The sequence below is a fragment of the Nothoprocta perdicaria genome, unplaced genomic scaffold (genome assembly GCF_003342845.1).
Source record: "Nothoprocta perdicaria isolate Ctin4 unplaced genomic scaffold, notPer1 scaffold_124, whole genome shotgun sequence".
Taxonomy (NCBI): domain Eukaryota; kingdom Metazoa; phylum Chordata; class Aves; order Tinamiformes; family Tinamidae; genus Nothoprocta; species Nothoprocta perdicaria.
Window position 1 is genome coordinate 699,961 of NW_020454361.1, and position 19,253 is coordinate 719,213.

At 46.3% G+C, this 19,253-nt stretch overlaps 2 protein-coding genes across 2 annotated transcripts in view; both read left to right on the forward strand.

The window, feature by feature from the left end:
• Positions 1-9,401, forward strand: part of BRWD3 (bromodomain and WD repeat domain containing 3) — a 47,980-nt gene extending 38,579 nt beyond the window's left edge. The window contains exons 33-40 of the mRNA XM_026033213.1: positions 20-101; positions 1,247-1,303; positions 1,766-1,906; positions 2,211-2,363; positions 4,776-4,939; positions 5,481-5,578; positions 6,130-6,288; positions 7,010-9,401. Coding sequence (XP_025888998.1) covers positions 20-101; positions 1,247-1,303; positions 1,766-1,906; positions 2,211-2,363; positions 4,776-4,939; positions 5,481-5,578; positions 6,130-6,288; positions 7,010-7,797 — 1,642 coding nt within the window. The 3' untranslated portion in view covers positions 7,798-9,401. The remainder of the gene's footprint in view (positions 1-19; positions 102-1,246; positions 1,304-1,765; positions 1,907-2,210; positions 2,364-4,775; positions 4,940-5,480; positions 5,579-6,129; positions 6,289-7,009) is intronic.
• A 6,006-nt stretch (positions 9,402-15,407) lies between these two features.
• Positions 15,408-16,301, forward strand: LOC112960394 (syntaxin-3-like). Its single transcript, XM_026054632.1, has one exon. The coding sequence runs from the start codon at positions 15,408-15,410 to the stop codon at positions 16,299-16,301; it is 894 nt and encodes a 297-aa protein (XP_025910417.1).
• The last annotated feature ends 2,952 nt before the right edge of the window (positions 16,302-19,253 follow it).

The window sequence follows — 19,253 nt, forward strand, 5'->3', positions numbered from 1 at the left end:
TTTTGTTATTGCCCTGCAGAGATCAGAGTTGTACTGATATATTAGAAATATATAACAAGGTGAAAGCAGAAGACCTAAGCAGCACTGATGAAGAAGAAGAGGTAATTAACTATGATTTTTTTTCATTTTTAAATGCAATATGTGGAAGAAGTTGGAGAAATAACACAAAGGTTCTACAAAAATTAGGATTGACAATAAGCTTTTGAGAAAAGTCTGTTCAGACTCAGTTGGGACAAGAAGCTCCTTCCACTTGGTAAAAYTGATTCATAGAACTGCCTGCTTAACCTTCTTTAAATGCACAATGGGTTTTTTGTATGACGAAATATTAGCAAGGGGGGGAATGTGAATTGGAGTTGTTATTCTGGCCGGGAAGCCGGATGGGCAGTAGCTCTTTCACTGTCAGCGAGGCAGCAGAACTGGTTTTCTTTTGTAATTCCTTGCTGTTTCCTGTCAGTTGTATGATTAAGGGCATGATAGAAACCAATTTAGATATCACTTCCTTTACTTTTCTCAGTCTCTTTCACCTTAAAGTACCCTTAGAAGTAACCTTAAATGCAATTTGCACATGTTTTAAAATGTGCTGCAGTTCCCATTTTAAGATGGGATCTCTTAAAACCTTTTGTTTTACTTTTTCAGTAGCTTTCTAATATATAAGCTAATTAGAATAAAATACAGTTCTGAAGCTACCTCGCTCTTCCCTTCCCCTCCGTGTCTTCCATTGTTGCAGTTTGCAAATATTTAAGTTAAACTTGATTGCTGGTAGAACATTATGTTTCTGCAATAGCCATAAACATAGAGATGTTTCCTTTGTAACTCTTCATAATGGACTGTTGGGCAACAAGGTTTGTTTCTAAGGGCAGCAGATAGTTGTTAACTTTCGTCATCTCTACTACAGAGTCACTTAATGTGTAAGTTGCACATTTAGGGGTGCCATTGCCTTAGATTTGTACATGAAACTTTAAGAAGACTGCAATTCAGATGTTTTATTGCCTTTATAAAAATAAACATATAGTAACTACATTTATTATCACATGCTCTTAAAAGAGTATTTTGAAAGACAATACCTCTCTACCTATTTTGTTCTGAAGTTTATTGGTTCTGGTTTGAAACTAGTGTCCATTTTGCTTGAGTCATTCATTGCATTTAAGCACTTGAGAACTGTGCCTGTGTTTTCATATCCTCGGTGGTCGCCCTGCTGTGTGTRCCTCGAGCAAGGGTGCCTGGTAATGGTTACCTTTTCCTTTAGGTGGCAGAAGTAGATGTGGATTCAGATGCTCCGGGAACATCCTCTGGAAAAAGACGAGTGAGTAGAGGCTCCTGGTTGACCTGGCCTGGGAAGGGAGGTAGTCTGGGTACTGAATTGCCGGACCCATATAGGTCTGGAACAGCTTAAATCGGTCACAGACTACACTGTAGGTTTAACTGAGCAGATTAGTTGAGTACGTGTGAGTGTTGGCTGTTAGGTTAGTGTATGGGAAAGTTGATTCTATTGCTGAAGAGTCTGTTTTTATTTTATTTGAAAATTGTTCAGAACAAAATCAGTTTGCAGTCCAAACTGAGTGAAAATTGACAAAAATTTCATGTATTACTGAAAAAAATATTTTGAYCAATTGCCCATTGTGCTATGAACTATGCTTTAATCTTACTGCAATTCTGTTTTCAGTTGTGGACTTCTTTGAATCGTATTCCTTGTCAATTAATAGGAATGGAGCATTTAAAATCTGCATATTTGGAAAAATGACAAAATATATCTGTTTCCCTGCAGGTAAGGCGGCCAATGAAAAGACAGCCTGTGAAAGCAAGCCCTGATGCTTGGAAAGAGCAATGCGAGCAATTATTAAACCTGATTTATGAAAGAGAAGACTCTGAGCCTTTTAGGCAGCCAGTTGATCTCTTTTCCTATCCTGTAAGTACAGCTTTCATATTCCAAATGAAAAAAACTAGTATTCATCCTTTGGCAAAGTTCCACCTAGGCATTKACTAAGCTCTGCCTTTCCAAGCTGGAATGGCCCATGTTCTGCTGCTGTTTTCAGAGAATTATCTGCAGTAACTCTACAATCTCTCTCTTTTTCTTCCTTTTCTTTTCTTTTCTTTTTTTTTTTTTTTTAATAGGTATTTTAAGTATTTACCAATATTTTTTACCTAGGTGTTCTTATTGACACAGAATTCTGCTTTATTGGTCTTTATTATTTACTTGTGCCTTCTTACAGGATTATCGAGACATTGTAGACACTCCTATGGACTTCAGCACTGTGAAAGAAACCTTGGAAGCAGGAAACTACACCAGTCCCTTGGAATTCTACAAAGATATCCGATTAATATTCTGCAACTCTAAAGCTTACACTCCTAATAAGAAGTCTCGAGTAAGTAAATGCCTTTTCTACAAAGATCCTGCCCTTAATAAATACAGTCCATGAAATAGAGTCTGCATCCAGAGAGCRAATAACTGCACTTTTTTTGCTCACCCGGATCCCTTTTGAGCTGAATACATTTTTATCTGAATTCTCTTAAAGCTTAGGAGAAATTCTATGGCTACTGCTGCTGTCATATGGCTCCTGCTGAATGTTTGCAGCAGGAAACTGATTGCCAGTGGCTTATATTTATTCAGTGATTTATTCCTGAAATGGAGGTGATTGTTTTCCTAGATGTGTATATATAGTACTATATTTTTAATATAGTGTTAATGAAATATTTTGCATTTTTTTCTATTGCTGGAAGAAACGAGAAGCATTGTGGTGTTTATTATTTTCTGGTTTACTTCATGTACTCTGCAGTGCTTCTGCTTGATGTTGGCTTTGTTGCCTGCCAGTGGGCAATTTTGTCCATGCAGCAACAGGAATTTACATAGGCAGAAAAAAATGTGCTGAATTGGAGCCCTGCACAGAATGTGGCAAGAGGGAAGAYTGAAATGCTGGAAACAGGGATACGTTTTATACGAGCTAGATAAAATGACTGCAAAGTGTAATGAACTGGCCAAGTAAACATAGTTATGCTTGATATGTGATTCTGTGCAGTCCATTGCCTCTCGGCTTATCCTAAACGGTTTATGATCAAACTCTTCTGCAGATTTCCAAATGCTTTAGTCATGTATTGTTTACACTCATAAAATTGCCCATTGGCAGGAGGACACAGATGCAGTTATTACCGCTGCTGATGGCAAATAGAAAATTCAAATGGCTAATGTCTTCATAAGATGAAGGTAGAAAGAATTCCTACTATATTTTCAGACATTAAGCAGAGTTGGTGTTTTTATGAGCTTATTATTATAAGGAAAAGCTACACACTAAATAAAATGCTTAAGGTCTGACAAAATCACATCTCCCACACACATCATTGAGCACATTTGAGAAGACTRTTTGTTACTGTGCTGGCTAATATTTCTAAATGGAACAGGAGCATTTATAAATTTAAAATGCATGCCTTTTGGGGCTGGACAGAGCTACCATTGTTTCGGGCACAATRAGACAGAATTTAATCTGAAAAAAATTTTATGCAATGTCTAAAACATGTGGTTAAGCAAGATTTTATTAYGCTAGGCACTGTTGAGCAGGAGGAGGAGAGTGTGCTGTAAGGTCCAAATATATGTGCTGCTRAACGGGAGGGAGCAGGAGGCCGTGCAACGTTATTAAGCAGCTCAAAGTGCTCCGCTTGGCTCATCAGTGGCTTTGCAAGTGCTGTGTTTCATGCAAGCAGCTTTGAGAGGAGCCAGCCTGATGCGGGACCCTGTTGTGGGATAGAGGGACCCCTCCTGAGGGCCCTCAGTGACAGAGGAAGCACAAAAGCCTCCCCAGCCGCAGGTGCCCTGAGCTCCTGCGGCTGGGTAAGGGCTGGAGRGTGGGCTGGGAACAGGCTTTGAAGACCAGGAAGTTTGCTTGCTTAATAAGGAGGAAGCTGGTAAGAGATTGTACAAAGGCAGACGGTCTCAGCATGTTCTGCATGCTTGGTRCCAGAGGGAACTTGGTGAAGGGCTTATTTACTGCTGCACGCTCCCTGGGGATCTCCAGTCTTGTGTGGCAGCGAGTGGGCAACTTGTGAATTGGCTCGTAATTCAGTGGTTCAGAGCACGTAGGCCCGTGGATACGGGTGAAGTGCCCGGGGAGGTGGTGTCGGTGGGAGGGCTGGGTGCAGCTGGGCCGTGCACCCCACGTCCCAACTCCTGCCCAGCGCCTGCCAGCGGCCCAAGCTYCTCCTGACCCTTTCCCCCATCCTGAATTGGGGACAAGGGGGGCAAGATCCTGCGCGTTAGAGCCAAAGAAAGAGATGTTGCTGTAATGTAAGAACCTGGGCAAAAAYAACCTTTGTGAATGGAAAGAGGTTTTACTCAAAGAGACTGCAGGAAACATGAAGAGGTTATAAGAGGATGACAAAGTCCTGCTGACGACGTCCGTGCAGTTTTCAGAAATGTAGGTGTAGTAGAGAGGGATGAGGCAATTCRGAGCTTTGTTTAATTTATACTGAACTTAATTATTCGTTTGTCATAATTCAAAATACACCCAAAAAGGGGGCAGTGTTTCAGTGCTGCAGGTGTCCATTTTTTTTTGATCTTGTGAATATCTTGTACTGTAAATACTTTAAACCTCTTTATGAAAACACTTCTCCTCCTGAGGATAAGCATGTACCACTAATGGAAATTCCCTCTGAAGATTCTTCTAGCTGAATGTCAGCGCTACTTTTTCTTTTGGATTACTAATAATGAGGTCTGGCTCGCTTTGATTTATTGCTAACCTTCAACTCACTCAGCTTTTATTAAATACAACTCTGACTTCTGACTCCAGATTTACAGCATGACTCTTCGACTGTCTGCCTTATTTGAAAATCACATGAAAAACATCATCTCTGAGTACAAGTCAGCCCTGCAGTGTCGGAAGAGGAAAMGGCCGCGGTATCGGAAGCGCCTACGAAGCAGCAGCAGCTCCCCGTCGACGAGCAGAGCCTCCAGGTGGGTCCTTGGCCRGGGACAGCTGCTATCAGAACCCTGTGAGACCGTTCCAGCCAYTATCAGATAGACCTTTGCAACTAACCAGTCAAGGGCAGAGCTGCTCATTTCCTGGTGCAGTTGCCCTTTCGGGTGATAAAATCATGAGGTCAAGTGCCGTGCTCGCTCTGGGGTTTGTACATAGTTYTGGAAAGTGAAAACCTACTTGATTACAGGTCTTCCTTCTGGGCAAAATAAGAGTTTCTTTCTGCCTCTTTGGTAACTGTGCAGAAAGAGGTGTGTAACACCTTATTGACTTCCAGATGACACGCAATCAAAGTAAACTAGACATTACAGTTTTAAAAGGTGAGATAAAATCTTGTTTCTGCAAAAGCACATGCGTTTATCAAGCTGAATGACGTTGACACTATTTTTAGTGTTACTACAGCTGCTCAAGTGCTGAGATATGGAAAGCGTTTGTACACTTTCGGGGAGGGGATTGTTTTTTCATTTTAAAGGTTTTTTGTTAACAGTTTTATCTCTGTGGGGTGTTTTACGTCTTCAGCCCAAAAGGGAAACAGAAGCAAATGAAGATGCAGCCTAAAAGCAACCAGAATACCTCACTGCCTTTGACCAGGACTAGTTCTTCAGTTTCATCTCACGGTGGGTTGATTTTTTTTTTTTTTTTTTGAGAAATTTGAAGAGAAGTAGTGTCCAGAACTAACTTGTTTGTAGCAAATTTTGTATGCAGAATGATGAAAGAGTTGGAAGGTGCTTCAAATTCAATTTAAACCTTATGTTCATGAGAGACAAGTACAACCCACCTATTGGATGAGCAAGCAGCCAGGGTGTGTAAATGTGTCATCAGTGGCTTGGGCCAGCTAAAATGGGCCCTGTGTCTGTAAGTGGCAGTTATTTGAGAAACTCGGTCTCTTCTTGGTGAGAGTTAATTAAGGTGACAAGAACCCAGACTTTCTGTATGTGGGCACCTCTCATACAGCAATTTCAAACACAGTGAAGTATTTTATTTTGAGTTACTACCACTCAAAGGAATCTGCATCCTTTCGTGATTGGAGAGGGAGCCTGGGGAGACTCAGCTCCTGAAAAGGCAGCTAGCTTAGGTGATGGAAAACTTCCCCAAATTGCCTTGCCTTTCAGCGCTGCAAACAGCAGATACACAGTGCTCTGTTGAGTTGGTGGTGACCTGTCTATAGTTTCAGATACAACGGAGGAACCTTTGGGTTCAGCCACTGGTGAAGAGACGGAAGGCCAGCCATCCTCATCAGGCTCAAATGCACAGAACCGAGGYGGGAATACCACTGATCCAGGGAAGAGCAGACCACTCAGAAGTAAATCAACRCCGGTGAAGCAAGGTGGGGAAAACATAAGTATTGCTCTCCAGGAGACTGATTTCCCCATAAATGAAAGATATTGTTCCTGCTTGCTGCTTCTGATCATTTTGCCTGAGTCTGATGTCATGCCGTGGTCCTAAACTGTGCTATAAAGGGAAGTACTCCAGTGTATTTTTATCTTCAGGCATTCAGCAATTCTATTGAGATTTTCAATATTATTTGCTGTGTTGAAATTGTGCTTGAGGCAAGCTCTGGACTAAGGATTGGAGAACATGTATTTGAAAGCAAATAAATGCTACTTGCAAAGTGTTAAATTAATGTGTATTATTAGGTTTTAAATGAGTTTTTGAGGAGATTTTTACTTTTTTAAGATACTGTAAGATAAGATTAAGATACTGTAGCCAAAAATACCTTTCATCTGAGTAAATTTAGACTTTTGTGCCTGAGCTAGTCACTCTTAGCTCATTTTCTTGACTAGCTCTTCATTAGATATTTAGTCAACAGAGTCTGCGGTGCCTGCTGCAGGGTACGATGAACTGTGTTTAAATTCAGTTAGATAATTTTTGCCCTTAGAGCATCGCTGTCCATCTCCGTGGGATCTGGAACTGATTTACCACGATGGGCTCAGTTAGATCTCTCCTGGATGTGCCCCAAGGGCAGTTGAGATGAATGCTACTTTTTCAACCTGCTTTGGCTCAGTTGTGGCGATTATAACTGATTGGATTATTTTGTGCTTGCTTAGATCACTCTCCTGATGAACCTCTTACAAATGGTGATGGCAGAGAACTGCGGGTTGGAGTCAAGAGGAAGTTACTAAGTGCATCGGAAGAGGATGAGCATCTGGAGGAGGCCGAGGAAGAGGAAAAGAAGAAGAGAGATTTAAAAGAAAAATCTCGTTTATCTTCATCGGAAAGTGGGGAGTCAGGATCAAGTTCAAGTTCCGAAAGCAGAAGTGGCTCTGATTCAGACTCTGAATCAACATCTAGAACAGATCAGGATTACATTGATGGAGACCATGACTACAGCAAAGTTGTGCAATCCAAAAAACCCAAACGGAAAATCAAAAGAAAAATTGCCAGTGGGAAAAGAAATTGGCAGGGCAGGGGGACAGGGAGAAGAGGGAGATGGGGGAGGTGGGGGAGATGGAGCAGAGGAGGAAGAGGCGGTAGAGGTGGAAGAGGCTGTGGCAGAGGAAGAGGTGGTGGCAGGGGAGGAAGAAGAGGCCGAGGAGGCAGAGGAGCCTCGCGAGGAGCCACCAGAGCCAAACGTGCCCGAATCACAGATGATGAATTTGAAAACCTGTTTGGAGGACAGTTTGGTGAAAGTGTGTTTGGAGGACGGTTCAGCCGGCCGCCTCGGATCAAAACGAGGAACGAGGGCAGGCGAACTGTCTTGTATAATGACGATTCGGATAATGACAATTTTGTGCACACCGAGGATCCTTTGAACCTTGGTACTTCCAGGTCAGGCAGGGTGCGGAAAATGACAGAAAAAGCCAGGGTGAGCCATCTCATGGGATGGAATTATTGACAGATGGAGAACTTTGGAACAATTTTAAAAGAACTTCAATGGCCTTCTACTGCAGGGATTTTACCAGAAAATCTACCAAGCAAGTTGTGCGGGGACTCCACTCACTTTTCACAGTGGTGCTTTTCCATTATGTCAGTATGCATTTGTTTTGAAACTTCAGATCGCCACACTTCATTGGTCAAAATAAGCCTTATTCATTAGGCCTTAAATTACAGAAATTCTCCCCCCACACACTACAAGTTCATCACATTTAAGAGGCTTCCAGCTTCTCAATAAGAACATGACATTTTTGAATCATGATTATGATTTTTTTCCCTTGTTTTGTTTTTGTATTATAGAAATAGCACCTTCTTGCAGAGTTTTTATGTGGTTTCTGCCATAAATCCTTATACACAGTAATAATTATTAAACTTTTGCACAATACACCAATCCTAAAGGCAGCTATAAAATGTTTACAGTTTCTATATTGTAAGAAGGATMTGGATTATTTTAATCTTCCCAGGCCAAACAGTCATGAATTGTGCTGAACTGAAGTATGTCTATACTACAGTCACGGGGGTCCTGATGTGCTTTCTATCGGTTCTTCACTCATGTACAAAGTGACAAAGGGTTGGTGCCTTGTAAATATGTAGCAAACCTTTGATGTGGTGTGTCCTATGTGTGCATTAACTTTATTAAAAAGAGAATACTTGAGAAGTATGAATATCTAGACAAAAGGTGCCAAAAGCAAAAGTTACTTGCATCTATTTTCTTTTTGTCCGCTCATATTTTTATAGCATTAATAGATTGTGCAGCTAAGGGGTAACTTCAGCTTTTGAAAGGTTCCTCCTCTTCAAAGCTTAACGTGATTCTTAATAGTAGCTCAGCTACCTCTATTTACAGCTACTGGAAACGTAAAAGAAAATAGATGCTCTAATTCAGTACGTGTTGAAGAAGAGGCAAGAAGGAGCGGAGAGGCATGGAATTGCTTGCTAGGCTGTAACGTAGCTCTATATTCATTATATTGACACAACAAAAACAAAGCTAAGTAATTACCAGAGTTTTCAGAAATGCTTTCAGCAGATGGTGATTTGCTTGCGCAAATAGGCCAGCCGTCTCCCACACATCTCTGCTGCCACTCAGAGCAAATTTGTGTTTATTTTCATTTGCCCTTTAACCTGTGAGGAAGTGGAACTGAGCTGTGGTATCTCTGGTGGATGCTTGTATTTTATAGCAGTGCCACTAAGCTTCTCTTTACGTCCTCCAGAAGGACTCGTATATCCCAACTACCAGAAGAGAATTCATGTCGCACTGTACACTTATCTTCTGTTGTACTCCAAAATACTAACTCRACAACAGAAAGGATGTTGGCAGGAATAGTGCAGAATGTGGGGATACCTGGAAAATGTCCGTCCTTGCTGAAAGGCCAGGCTGCCTCCGTGAACAGCAGTGCGTTTCACGTGGGATGAGCTGGAGATGAGCAGCCTCTTCACGGAGTAGGGGCTGGCTGCGTTATGTATGGAATGTACATTTTCTCCCATTATCTACATGTATCTGACAACTGTATTTTGGTGAGACAGTGAGTTAAATTACGCAGAGAGAACAAATGAAAAAAGATTTTTGATGAAGTTTTTGAAGCTTTTTATTATTATTAATATGATTCCTTTTAAAACCTTCATCCAGTATCCTTAAGTTGGTTTTTCTGTGCACAGCTTGGTCAATAATTCTGGAAAACCTCAGGCAGGAAAGAGTGACCCGTGTATATTCTCAGATGCAAAGGAATTTAATTTTTGACTTTTTGTAGTAAGCACTAGCTATTTTATCTCGCTTTCCAAAAATTGTAGTTAGATGCAAAATGACTTGAAAAAATGCAGAGATTTAGTTTTGTGATGGAGGAGAGTATATCCTAAATTGCTAAGAGCATTAATATGAGTTTATGGTACAGTACAAAAATCATACTTTTTTCTTTTAATAAGAATTGTTTTGAATCAACCATAGTCCATTTCTGGACTGACTTTGGTTTTGCTTTTGATGGAAGAGAAAACTCTGAGGCTCTCCTAGTTATGTATGGGGTTTTAAAATACAAACACCTGTCTTATCATCKCTCATATATATAAATATATATATATTTATAAGAAATGTATTACTTCTTTGAATGATTGGTCCTCCTACATAGGGTAACCTGGAAAAGCATGTATGCATAGTTGGAATCATACTCCGTATAGGTGAGTTCTGTTCAGCTGGTATAAACACTATGGTTTCTGTCGTAAAGCCTGAGAATCTTGAAATGCAGAAGAAATGCTTTTCAGGTATTTCTGTCTGGCTGCAGATCCACTTACTAATTTATTTTGTGTAGGGTTTGGGGAAAGATGAAACCCGTGGGTTCCAGAGAAATCATTTTATAAGTTTGTGTATTTTAGTAACAATTAGAGTAAGATTAAATATGTCCTAAATGTATCTTTTCTATGTAATGAAGTACTGTGAAGATAACAGTGAAGCATCACTTTGCTGTGGCGTAAGTATTAATCAAATGCGTTACATGATTTAAGAGCTAGACAGCAGGGTGTGCTCGAGCAACAGCGCTATTGCTTATTGTAAAAAAAAAAAAATTTTGTTTTTTGTGCATGAGAACCTTTTTACAAGCATGAAAGAAATAACTTGGTTTTTAGAGATGTTATTTTTTACTTGGTTTTGTATCTGGGTTCTTTCYCTGAGTTAAGCTTTTGATTTCTCACAGCCTCCTCTGTGGATTATTTRTAATTTTGCAGCGACTTGGACACTGTCTCTCAAATCCCATCCTCTCCTAGGAGCCGCAGAAAACTTAGTATCAACCCAAAAGGTGCAGCAGAAGCAGCAAAATAGTTTAAACCTGGCGCCAGCGGGATCCCAAAAGGGACAGGGCCGAGAGCAAAGCCCCGGCGGCACCTTGCAGAGCTGCTGAGCTCCTCCTTGCGCTGGAAGAGGATGTGAAGGTCGGACACCGTACGGTCCTGCAGCTGCCCGGGCCCTCTGCGCAGGCAGGATCATCCCTCGAGCATCGCCATGTCCCGGCATCCTCCAGACACGAAGCACCGGAGGACTTGGGGACCCTCAGACTTCTTGAGCCCAGGGCTTGCAGCCTGTGGCTCTATTGCAGCACATCGAGCCTAGGACACGCTGTGCCCTGCAGAGCCGGCCTGGAGGCCTCGTGTGCGTCTCTTTCTGCATCCGTTCTGGTCGCCCCTCTGCTCTCTCCCTGCTCCAGGGCCCGGCTCATGGGTCAGTGCTCGTGTCCCCTTGCGCCAGTGCAGCCCAAGCCTTGCCTGCCTTTGAGTTCCTCTGCACCGGCTGCTTTTCTTTGCTCTGTTCCACCTCTTTTCCTTAGCTGCCTCTGTTTCTCCTTCCGCCTTCCGATCTTCCTTTCCTGCTGTTTGGCACAGTGTGATTCTCCTCTAGACTTTCATCAGGGAAGAGCTGCTTGGCTATCTGTGAAACTCTTGGAAATCTATGGTACCTTGATGCATTTTGTTTCAGCTAGGCTATCAGAGTATGAGATTGGGTCCTTTCCATTTTCTTCATCTAGCAAAGCAACTGTCCTCCCAATTTTGCGTGTGTTTTTTGGCCCCTGCCTCGCTGTGCTCGTTAGCGATGTCCCAGCTGCCGGGTGGTCTGGCCTAGCATGGGAGGCCACGCTGACCTCTGTGGCCCCGCGACAGCCCCCGCATGTCGCCGCCACGGCCACCTTCCCTGCCCTGCTCCGTCAGCTGCCGGAGAAGCCCCCATGCGCTTCCCGCCTCCCTTCTGGAGCAGCCCGAGGACCTTTGATGCGAGYGCAGAGCTGCCATGCAGCGTGTGCGGCTCGTGGCTCCTCTCTCCTGGCTTTAAGCTCCATCCAACTTGCTGTGTGTGAGCCCGCCTTCCTGGGAAGCCGCTTTCCCCCTTATTTTGCGCTTATTTTTTGGTCTCTGCCCTGCTTTGCTGCTCTTCTCCCCAAAGCCCCAACGGGAGCCTCTAGGCTGAGCTCCGGGCTGCGCGTTTGGGTCCCACAGGTCTCCATGGCGACGCGGCCGCCATTTTGCGGTTGCGAGCGGCGCTCATGGCGAGTGTTGTGGGCGAAGGTCTCCGCATGCCCATGTCCCGCCAGGGCCAGATACAAGTTCTTCAGTCTCAATCTTACCCATCCTAATAGCGGTTGGAGGTTGGACRAGGCAGGAGGCTGGCGCGCCCAGTGCAGCCCTGCAAAGTCTGTCGGGTTTGTTGTGCTTTCCAACACTTGAATGCGTAGAAGTAAGATGGTTGACGCTTCAACCTCCCCCAGCAATAAGCAACCCCCAATAATCTTTGGGAAATAATCTGTAGAGGAAYGTTGGCTGTTTAAAATTTTCTATCCCGTTGCATATTTTAAGGTTCCCTCTAAAAATTGGTTTAAATGTCCTTAGCTGCTTCTGCACAAGCGTCTGAAGACTGGGTAGTTCATAAAGCACAGAAAAGAGTTGGCAGTGTTGGGTAGGGAACAGCATTCCAAGTAGTTGGAAAAATATGGCAAGAATGGCTACAACATGTTGCTTTGGATGATGTTTGGAGGAGCTGCAGCCCAAGAAGACCGAGATGAGTCTCGGCAAACGCCGTTTCCGACAGCCCATCACAGTCACGCACCCTTAGAAAGAGAAGATGAATTTAGATAACGAAGAGAGAACTCAAGGTTAATATTTCCTCCTTTATTTAGGTGGTCGATGACAGGGAAGTCTCCATAGCTGCAGGCGTGAGGATGTCTTGTCAACCCCCACCTCAAGTCTCCTGCTGTCATTGGTCTCCATCATTAACAGTTTAAAAAGTATTTGCGTCTTGAGTTTTCTAGGATTTTTTGTTTGTTTTAGTTGTCATGGAAAGTTTTATAAAATGCTCATTATTTACACAATAGCCTGAATGAGCAGTTAACAATCCAAGGGTAAATCTCTGTTTAGTATTGTAGGGAGCTRTCTTTGTGTTCTTACAAGTATGTATTTTAGAAAATTACTGCGCATGTGCGATAGATAATTTTCAAATATTAGTATATCAGAAGTTTACACATTAAAAAAACTCCTTTATGTACAGTATCAGGCTGCAAAATTTAGTCTAAAAGTTGTCTTTTTTTAGTAATAGAAATGCAAAGACCTGTTGGAAGCTTGTACATTTAATGTCATGTTTCAGCCCACAACAAACTTTCACAACTGTGCTGYGTGTCCCTGAAAAGATAGATTGCCAGTGGAATTGCTGTCACAGCCTTAACTCTAGTATTATGAAAAAATGGTGCTTAACTACATTTATGTGCATGGATGTGGGTACCTGATGGGGTTTGTGAGAATCTRAAGGAAAACCAAGTGGTTTGGTGCTGCATTTGCAAACAAGCTCTGTCCTTCCATTGAGCGAGTACGGTCACATTTGTGAATTTACAGATGCATAAGTATTTGCAAAATAGTTAAATCTGTGGACAATTCAGAGCAGTTTGGGGTTTTGCTCTTTTTATTTATTTTTTGGTCACAGGTTAAGCAGGAGGGACGCACGCAAGGCTGGGCTGGCCGCTGGTCCTCGGCCTTTACAGGCGAGAGGAAAAGAAAGATGCTCCTCCTGGGTCCCCAAAACGCCTCTTTGCAGAGCGGTGGCTACTCGCACCTATTCAGAAATCAGAGGTAGAATATTATTTTTCACTAGAAAGAATATGTAGGCTATTCATTTCTTTCATAAGAGTCATTTCAGCAGAGTTAATTTAGTGATACCAGGTCTTTCAGTTAATCTCAGAGCTAGCAAGTTGCATGATTTAGGCTCTACAGTTCATGTTCTTGATTAAAAAAAAAAAAAAAAGAAAAGAAAAAGAAAAAAATGCACAGAAACTATTAGAATTATGTCTATATTCAATTTTTTTTTCAGGTGATATTTATGCCCATATCTTCACATCCACTATCTCAGGTCCCTTTAAATGAATACTTCAGGGATTTTTGATGCCACCTGTGGCAGACCAAATGTAATATTTATATGCAATGAGCTGTTAGTTTTTGTATTGTACAAATGTAAATTTGTAAAGATTTTTTTCTAGAGTTTTTTTGAAGTCACTTATGTAATTTAGGATGTTTCATTTTCCAGCTGTGGGATTGTCTTAATAAAAAGAAAATAAAAAGAGACAGTCTTACTTTGCTTTTACATTACTTGCTGAGCAGCTTAGCCCTTGAAAAGACCAAAACTTAAGAGCTTTTGACACAAAGAGAAAATTGCTTTTTGTTTTTTAACGGGCTGCTTTTATATTTGTGGAAAGGAAACGTTTATAGCCTTGATCTGGTGGGGTCGTTGTGGAAGAGCGATGCCTGGATCCAAGGAAAACCCTCCCGCGGCTGCAGCCTTGGGGCCACCATGGGACAGGCTGAGGTGGGGAAGGAGCTGCCACAGGGCACGGGGCTGGGGGAGGCCGGTACAATCTCCTTGGGAAAAGGAGGTGTGGACAAGATCAATGGGCATCTGATAGGATTGAGGAATGGGGAGGAACAGCGGGAGGTTTGGGAGGGGCAAAGCAAAGGAGAGGTCTTGGTCTGGAGACGTGCACCTTCTCGCTGTCCCTGCAGTGGCCGTGTCCCATGGTGGGGCACATGGGCACTGAGTGAGGAAGGAGCCTTTCGACCCGTGGAGCTGGGAGCTGAGGTGCAGCCTCGGAGAGGAGGTTCAGAAGGGTGGTGGTCGCTGTCCCCACGGGGTACCGGGATGGCTTTAGAAAGTCTTCTCCTTTTGACTGTCTCTCTTGCTGAGTGCTCCCCAGGGACAGGGGTTCTGAGAGCAGCCTGCAGCATCTCGCACAAAGCAGGCGGCTCTTTCCCCCACCRCTTCCAAATACGCAGCCCCTACACACAGAACAGGCCTGTTTTCCAGGCCGTTTTTGCCCAGTGGAGCAAGGAGCCGCCCTGGTGGGAGCAGCCAACTGTCCTCGCTGTGCTCGAGGCACTGGGAGTCCCTGCATCCATCCCGGGCTTCCCATGTGTCCTGTGCTGGAGCACCCGGCCGGGCAGGCAGGGCACAGCTTGGCGGCAGCGTGAGGGCATTAACTGCGCTCACAGGAGCGGAGCGGGCAGCAGCAGCCCAGCTCTGCGCCCTCCCCACGTGCGTCCCCTGCTTCTCTCGGCTCTTTCATGTGCTCCCGTGGAAGGCACTGCTGGGGCTGCCAGAGCTCCCTTCCCGGCACGCACAGATCCCAGGCGCTAATCCTGGAAAACAGGATTTTGAGCCAGTTGAATCTCTTCCTAAACTCAAACGTATCCACGGCCAGTTGGACTTGCRGCCAGTTGGGCTTGCAGCCAGTTGGGCTTTCAGGTGTGCCCCGGGGTCCGTTCACTTGTCCCCTTCCTTTCGCTCCATGTTTTTCATGCAGTCTCCTTTCCCGCTGGTCCCCGGCAGCGCCGCCCTGCTCTGGCATGCAACCTGACCCGGTGCCACGTGACGCCGAGCGAACGCGGGGGACGCTCGTCGCCTCGGTCAATATTTGCTCAAGCGCAGGGAGGAAAGATTTAACGGCTGCCGCTGACGCACGAGCGCTGCTGACCTCACGTCTTCCTCCCCAAGGCTGAGGTGGCCCTTGGGCGTCCCTGTGTCACAGATGTGGCTGGCCCAGCTGGTGTGTGCTGGTGCCCAGCATGAAGGACAGGCTGGAGGAGCTGCGGATGCGCGCACGGGAGGCGGGGGACCCCTGCGATCCGGACGACACCTTCGCCTTCGATAACCCTGTCTTCAGCCAAGAGGAGGCCGGTCCCATGAGCAAGGTTTTCCAGGAGGGCTCTAAGCTCTCCCTGGCCCTGGACAAGCTGCAGGAGCTGTCTGAGAGCATTGATGAGAAGCAGCAGAGAGTGCTCTGCTGCACCACCGAGGAGAGCATCTGCGAGGAGAAGAGAGGGCTGGGYGCCATGAAGGCCTCCTTCACCAGCGAGGCGAAGCTCGTCCAGCCTCAGCTCAGCGCCATGCACGAGAGGCTGGTGCGGGACAGCAGGCCGTGCGGCGCCGGCTACCGCATCCGCCAGAACCAGCTCTCCCTCCTGGTGCGGCGCTACCGCGACATCCTCACGCGGCACTACAGCAAGGAGACCCTCTACGTGGGGAAGCTGAAGGAGCAGATCGCGAGGCAGGCGGAGCTGGCGGGCTTGAGCCTGCCCGAGAAGGACGTCGAGGAGCTGGCCGAGCGCCCCGTCGCCCCCCGCATCGTGGGCCGCGACCTGGAGGTGCTGCGGGCCAAGCAGCAGCTGGCCGTGGCTCAGGTGCGGCACCAGCAGCTGCTGGACCTGGAGGCCCAAATCACGGAGCTGCACTCGCTCTTCCTGCAGCTGGAGGTGCTGGTGTCGGAGCAGCACGAGGTCATCAACAACGTGGAGCACTACGTGATGCACACGCTGGACTACGTGTCCCAGTCGAGCGAGGAGGTGAAGAAGGCSCTGCAGTACAAGCGGCCGTCGCGGCTCGCGGCGCTGCTCGCCGCCGCCCTGAGCCTCTGCGCCTGCTGCACCTGCCTCTCGTGCCTGGCGGGCAGCGTGCGCTGAGCACGGGGCAGCGCGCGGCTCCAGGTGGGTGCCCGGCGCCGATGCCCCCGTGCACCCGGCGGCAGCTCCGGTCGGTGTCTGTCACCTCCCCGTGCCGGGCGGGCAGCCGAGGGGCGGCCCGGCAGCACCGGCACCGSGCGGCTGCAGGACGTCCCCCGGCAACGCCCGGCAAGGAAGCGCTTTGGGATTAGGAAACAGCCTCGGAAAGTCGGGACATTTTGGTGCTGCTTTGTTACCCCTGCTGATGCACTCGGCGCCTTGGCTGTTTGCGGGCTCCACGGCAGGTCTGTGTTACCGTTCTCKGCACTTCACCCGGTTTCTGCTTTCCGGGTGTGTTTTACATTCATTAATGTAGCATGTTCATTACCATGGGGTTGCAAACAAGTGTGTCTGTCATGGGATTCACGAGTAGGATTCTGCTCCRGCTCCTGCCTTTCTGTTGCGGGCGCGCTGTGGGTGACAGGGTTAAACGCGGGGGTTTCAGTCCTTCCCGACTTGTTTTTGCAGCCGAAGGGAGGAGCCCTCAGAGCTCGCGGGGCTCAGTTGTTCTGCAGAGTCAGCTTCTCCRCTGGGATCAACTTCTTGTTCCCAGGAACTCTGCAAGTTCTGCTGGCGCAAACGGCCGAGGGCCGGAGCTCCAACGCACACATTGCCCCTGGCCCTCGGCCCAGTGCAGGGGCTCTTGGAGCAGAACCTCCCCAGGCTGCTTTTGGTGGACGTGAACCTGAGAGCAGGAGGGAGTTTCACACAGTCCCTGCAGTTTTCAGGGAGGTGGTGGAGCGATGGGGCTCTCACTTTGACTTGCACCGTGTCCAGGYTGCTGGAGTGATGGGCTGAAACTCCTCATGACTGTTTTCTGGGATCACTGTCCCCCAGGGTAGTCGGAATTTCCTAAAGCCTCCTAAATGAGAGAGAGAGCAGGACAAGCACCTTATTGACTTTCCCAGAACGTCTATTTATGTGCTGACCAGTTCAGCGTGTTACATCCTGCCTATCTTGCCCACCACTAGGTTTAWTTTTGTCTTTTGTGTTAGCCTAAATAAAACTATTTTTTAATAACCTTTTGTCTACAAATGGGTGAATTATTTCTTTGGAAGCAGCTGCCTCAAAGTTAAAGAGGAGAGAGACCGAGCTCTTACTGCACCCAATGGGTTACGTTTGTGTGAACCTAGGAAASCCCATTCTGGCGCAGGCGCGTGCAGCATTGTCATCACAGGGATATTTAACACCGTCCCATCTGYGCGCCCCGCCGGGCGGCTCGGCTGGGATTCACTGCGGCCCCGCGCGGCCCCGCRCAGGCGGGCGCTGCGGTTGAGAGCCCCCGGCCGGGAGGGCGGTCAGGGCACCGGGATTGCAGCCCGGCGCCCCGCTGCGCCCCGCGCCGTTCCCGGCCGGACAAGCGGGAGGCTGCCGCGATAAGAGCCCTTGCTCTGGGCAGCGCCTCCCTTCGCGTGTCCTGCGGCCAGGGATGTGAATCTGCTCCTGGTCTCTCCTGGGAAGCTCCTTGGCCTGTGTAAGGGGATGCCTCCCGCTTCACTTGTGCAGCTGCAAAGCTTTGTGGCCTGGGAATACAATCTTACAGAACTGGGCAAGGAAATAAGCTCTGTGCGGGGTACCCGACTGTGTCTGTGTGTGCAGGTCCCAGGCCCTCTGCAAGCCCCGATCACGAGCTTGCTCGTAACCGAGTCCCTCCCCTGCAGCACCTGAGCTCWGCAAAGCGATCCCCATCCAGCACGTTTCCCTTTTACTTCACAGAACTTGCTGTTTTGCAGACAAAAGGGCATTTCAGCAGACTATAATGAACAAGAAGAAAAATGAGACACGTCAACGTCACTAAAAAACAACAGCCATGAGACAACCAGACACACGTGACTTGTACGAAACGCTCCAGCCAGGACGTGATGGGTGCGCTAGGTCAGTCAGTCAGTCGGTCAGTAAGTAAATATTGCATAAAGATCCCAGCAAGAGAAGAACACACCAGATCTGTGAACGACACACACAGCTGAGGCCTATATGTGTATCAAATGATATAGAAGTTACAAATGGGGTTATCTTTAYGTATAAAATAGCTCAGGTTGAAAATGTGCAACAAAATTTCTTGTCTTTTTAGACCTAAAGTGTTCTGTGTTCATAATCTCAAACTGCAGTTACAGGGAAGTGTGATTTGAGCCTGCAAAGTGCTGAAGAGTTGCAAAAACCCTGGAAAAGGCAATGTCTCGACTTTGAAAACTGGGCACTCGCATCGGGTCAGTCCCTTTCCTTAATCTAACTGCTCATCAGCATAAGGGAGAAAGGGAGACTCCGTTTCACAGGGGTATTTGAATAAATTTCTCCAGTGCTTGTGAAGCACTGCTGTAGTGAGGAGTACTTCAGAGAAGTCCATGGGGAAATTAATGACATTATCATCTCTGCTTGYCTTGACTAGCATGCGGTAAGGATGGATGGAGACTGTGCATTAAGTGAAGAAAACAAAACGTTGAGYTTTGTTTTGCTTAAGAAGAGTGGATGGTCTACATGGGCACTGAATGAGGCCCAGGATTGAGTTTGTTGCTAAAAACTAAATGAAAATATGTAATTAGAGATGAAATGATACTGCACACACACAAGGGGAGCAAATTAAACCTCTGCAGACAGCCTCGGTTGTGCCATTTTGCAGCTTCTGAAGTTTGACCCAATAACCCAACGAGTGTTTTCATTTCCATCCTGCATGCAACCGCCCAGGCTAAAGCTGGGGAGGACAGAGGGGCTTTTGGTCCCTGCATTGGGCTCATGTCCCCATAGCTGGCAGAGGAGGCCGTTCTGCTTTCTGAACAGCACCGTGTTGGTCCCTTGCTGTAACTGTTTGCCAACTAAAGCTGACGCTACAACGAGGTCTGGCTGACACGAAACACCACATTTCATTTCAGTTTGTCGGCTTGATTGGAGGAAGATGGGAATAACAGTTGGGCTTTG